Source organism: Athene cunicularia (assembly GCF_003259725.1).
Source record: "Athene cunicularia isolate RWA chromosome 2 unlocalized genomic scaffold, athCun1 chr2_part1, whole genome shotgun sequence".
In the NCBI taxonomy this organism is placed as follows: domain Eukaryota; kingdom Metazoa; phylum Chordata; class Aves; order Strigiformes; family Strigidae; genus Athene; species Athene cunicularia.
Genome location: NW_020799095.1, coordinates 3,601,482 through 3,604,728, shown reverse-complemented (window position 1 = coordinate 3,604,728; position 3,247 = coordinate 3,601,482). Strand labels below are relative to the sequence as shown.

At 66.7% G+C, this 3,247-nt stretch overlaps 1 protein-coding gene across 1 annotated transcript in view; it reads left to right on the top strand.

Moving 5' to 3' along the window:
- The window catches only part of LOC113476825, a 52,619-nt gene extending 49,382 nt beyond the window's left edge, over positions 1-3,237 (top strand). The window contains exons 26-31 of the mRNA XM_026842782.1: positions 398-861; positions 960-1,086; positions 1,431-1,544; positions 2,065-2,175; positions 2,278-2,399; positions 2,499-3,237. Of these exons, the coding sequence (XP_026698583.1) occupies positions 398-861; positions 960-1,086; positions 1,431-1,544; positions 2,065-2,175; positions 2,278-2,399; positions 2,499-3,179 (1,619 nt within the window). The 3' untranslated portion in view covers positions 3,180-3,237. The remainder of the gene's footprint in view (positions 1-397; positions 862-959; positions 1,087-1,430; positions 1,545-2,064; positions 2,176-2,277; positions 2,400-2,498) is intronic.
- The last annotated feature ends 10 nt before the right edge of the window (positions 3,238-3,247 follow it).

The window sequence follows — 3,247 nt, the reverse complement described above, 5'->3', positions numbered from 1 at the left end:
GGGGGGGGGGCGTGTCCTGCTTGGGCAGGCCCAGGGAAGCCCCGACGAGGGGTGGGGGTCTGGGGCGCCAGGCTGGGGGTTGCTGCCCTGCCCTGCCCACAGGGACAGTGGCTGGCGCTGACCCCACGGCCACCGTGGCTGCACCATGATTCCTCCCCAGCCCGGCAGCACTGGCCAACAACCCTCCTTGCTTGCCCCTCGCCGTCCCCTCAGGCTTGCTGCATCCCTCCAGGGGCCAAATCCTGACCCGGCCGAGCCATTGGCACGTGTTGGGCACAGCAGGGCTGTGGGACTGGCCCCCGGTGGTGCCCGGGGCCGGCAGGGCGAGGGCAGCGCACGTGGGGGGTCCCCAGTGCAGCACCGGGAGGCAGCGGTGGCCAAAACCCCCCCAAATAAGGGCTGGGGGAGCGATACCAAGGCCACGTGCCCCCTCCCACCCGTGCCCTCCCTGCGGCCCAGGTGCAGGAGTGGAACGTGGAGGCCCCCCACCTGATGCCTCTGCAGCCGCCGCTGCTGCCGGAGCGGGCGCACGTGCGGGAGGCGCAGCTCCACTCCGCCGAGGCCTCGCTCTGGACTGTGGTGGCCACGGTGCAGGCGATGGAGAGGAAGATCGACCTCCTGGCCACCCGCCTGCTCAGCCTTGAGGGACGGTCCGGCACAGCCGAGAAGAAGCTTCTGGACTGCGAGAAGACGGCCATGGAGTTCGGGAACCAGCTGGAGAGCAAATGGGCCGTGCTGGGCACCCTCATCCAGGAGTACGGGCTGCTCCAGCGGCGCCTGGAGAACGTGGAGAACCTCCTGAAGAACAGGAACTTCTGGGTGCTGCGCCTGCCCCCAGGCCCCCGGGGTGAAGTCCCCAAGGTAATGGCTCCCGGCAGGGGCTGCGGGCCTGGCAAGGGGGACACTTGGCTGCCTGGGGGAGCAGGTGGCGCTGAGCTGCTGGGGGCTTGTCCCTGCAGGTGCCAGTGACGTTTGTTGACATTGCCGTCTACTTCTCGGCAGAGGAGTGGAAGAATTTGGAGGAGTGGCAGAAAGAGCTGTACAATAACCTGGTGAAGGAGAACTATGAGTCTTTGCTCTCCCTGGGTAAACATCCCTTTTCGCCCCTCTCTGTGCCTGCGTCTCTCTGGAGGGAGGGTCCCAGATGCGGGTGCCCTGGTTCCCTGTGAGCGGTCGGTGGCGGCACATGCCACGGCTCCAGGGCCTCCCATGTCGGAGGGAAGCCTCTGCCCCCTGTGCTCCTACATGGGGACGGGATGCTGTGAGGGCCCTGGAGCGAGTCCTCGCCCCCCAAAATCGAGGGCCTAGCACAGAGGTCCTGCCCAATTTAGGCAAGTTCTCCACCAGGAGAGATGCCCGGCACATCTCTGGAGAGGGTCGGGTGGGTGTAGCCTCAGCGCCAGTGCCAGCCCTGCTGTTTCCCCATGCAGATGGTGCCCTGTCCAGAAACGAGGTGCAGCCCCGTGGCGAGCGCGGGGAGGGACCCTGCATCCCCGAGCAGAGGGAGCTGGAGCAGAGGGAGCTGCCACCGGACACCTGCGCAGGTGAGGCATCCCCCCCACATCCCCACTGCCTCCCACCTCGGGTTTCCCCCCACCCCACTGCCCACCCCGGGAAGGTCCCTCCTTCCCCTGGTGGTCCCAACCCCACAGGACCCAGTTTTAAAGCCACGGCCAGATGCTGGTCCCCGCTGTGTGACCGGGTGCCACCACAAGTGATGCTGGAAAACCCCCGATGGCAAGCTGGGGGGGCTTGGGCATCCATCCCTGGGAGATCCATGTGCCCACCACCGCCACCACGTCGTGTCAGAGTCCGTGGGCTGTGTCACAGTCACCTGTCCCCATCACCTATGCCACTGTCACTCGTCCCTGTGGGCTGTGTCATGGCCACACGTCCCCACAGGCTGTCCCAGGGTCACCCACAGCTCCCTGGGGGGGGGGTGTGTGTGTTTCAATGCCCCGTAACTGTGGTGGGACAGGGACATCGCACATTGGCCGGAGCCCGGGGGTCCCACCCGCCGTTGGGCCGCATCCTGGCACCAGCCAAGTCTCTCCTTGTGAACAGAGTCGCTGATCTCCACCTCCGACATCCTGTCCCGGATCAAGCAGGAGGTGGCGTTTGTGGGGGAGCAGCAGTTTGCCGAGGAGCGGGCACTGCCAGCGGACCCCTGCGCAGGTGAGTCTGGGGCCGGGCCCAACACTGGCAGCACCCACTGCCTTTCGCAGTGCAGGATGTGGCCCCGCTCGGCTGAGTGCCCATCCCCGTCCTTCCCTGCAGGCGCAGATGCCCTGATCACGGCGCACGACTTCTTGTCGTGGATCAAGCAGGAGGAAGAACCCTGCGTCCGTGAGCCCTGGGAGCTGCCGGAGAGGGAGATGCTGACAGGTCCTGGTCCCGGTGAGCGATGGGGGAGCTGGTGGCAGGGAAGCACCCACCCAGGCTGGGGCTCGGGGATGTCCCCAGTGTCCCCAGCAGGCGCTGAGCGAGCCTCTCCCTCCCCTGCAGCTGGCGAGGGGCTGCTGGTGAAGTCGGAGGAGCGGTGCCCCCACGCCGAGCCCCCCGAGGAGGTGGGTTTACCAGGTGGCTCCGGGGAGCTGCTCTTCCCTGGCGCGGGCTTCGGGAGTCCCGAGGGACAGGCTGCGGTGACAGCGGCGGCAGCGGCAGCGGCGGCAGCTCTGCCTCCGCAGCACAGACTGGGCAAAACCTCCGGCTCGGAAGCGGGGCCGGGGGCCGAGGCGTCGGGGCTCCCCACTGCCACGCCGGGGCCCACCGAGGAGCGGCCGCACGGCTGCGCCGAGTGCGGGAAGAGCTTCAGCGGGAAGAAGAGCCTGCGGATCCACCAGCGGAGCCACGCGGCTGAGCGGCCTTACCCCTGCGCCGAGTGCGGCAAGAGCTTCAACTGCCACTCGGGGCTGGTGCGGCACCAGATGATCCACCGCGGCGAGCGGCCCTACAAGTGCTCCGAGTGTGACAAAAGCTACAGGAGAAAGGATTATCTTCTAAACCACCAGCGCCGGCACTCGGGAGAGGGGCTCTTCCAGTGTCCCCTCTGCAGGAAGAGATTTGTGCTCAGGAGGAGTTTCATGAAGCATCAGGAAAGTCACATGCAAGAAACGCACCTGACGTTGGCCAGTTGGCCCTGCACGGAGATCAGGGGGTCTGTAATGCATTCCATATAAAAACATCCTTTCCTGCTGTGGGTTTTGCAGCCCCCTGGGCTGTCACCGTTGCTGGGCAGGAGGCAGGG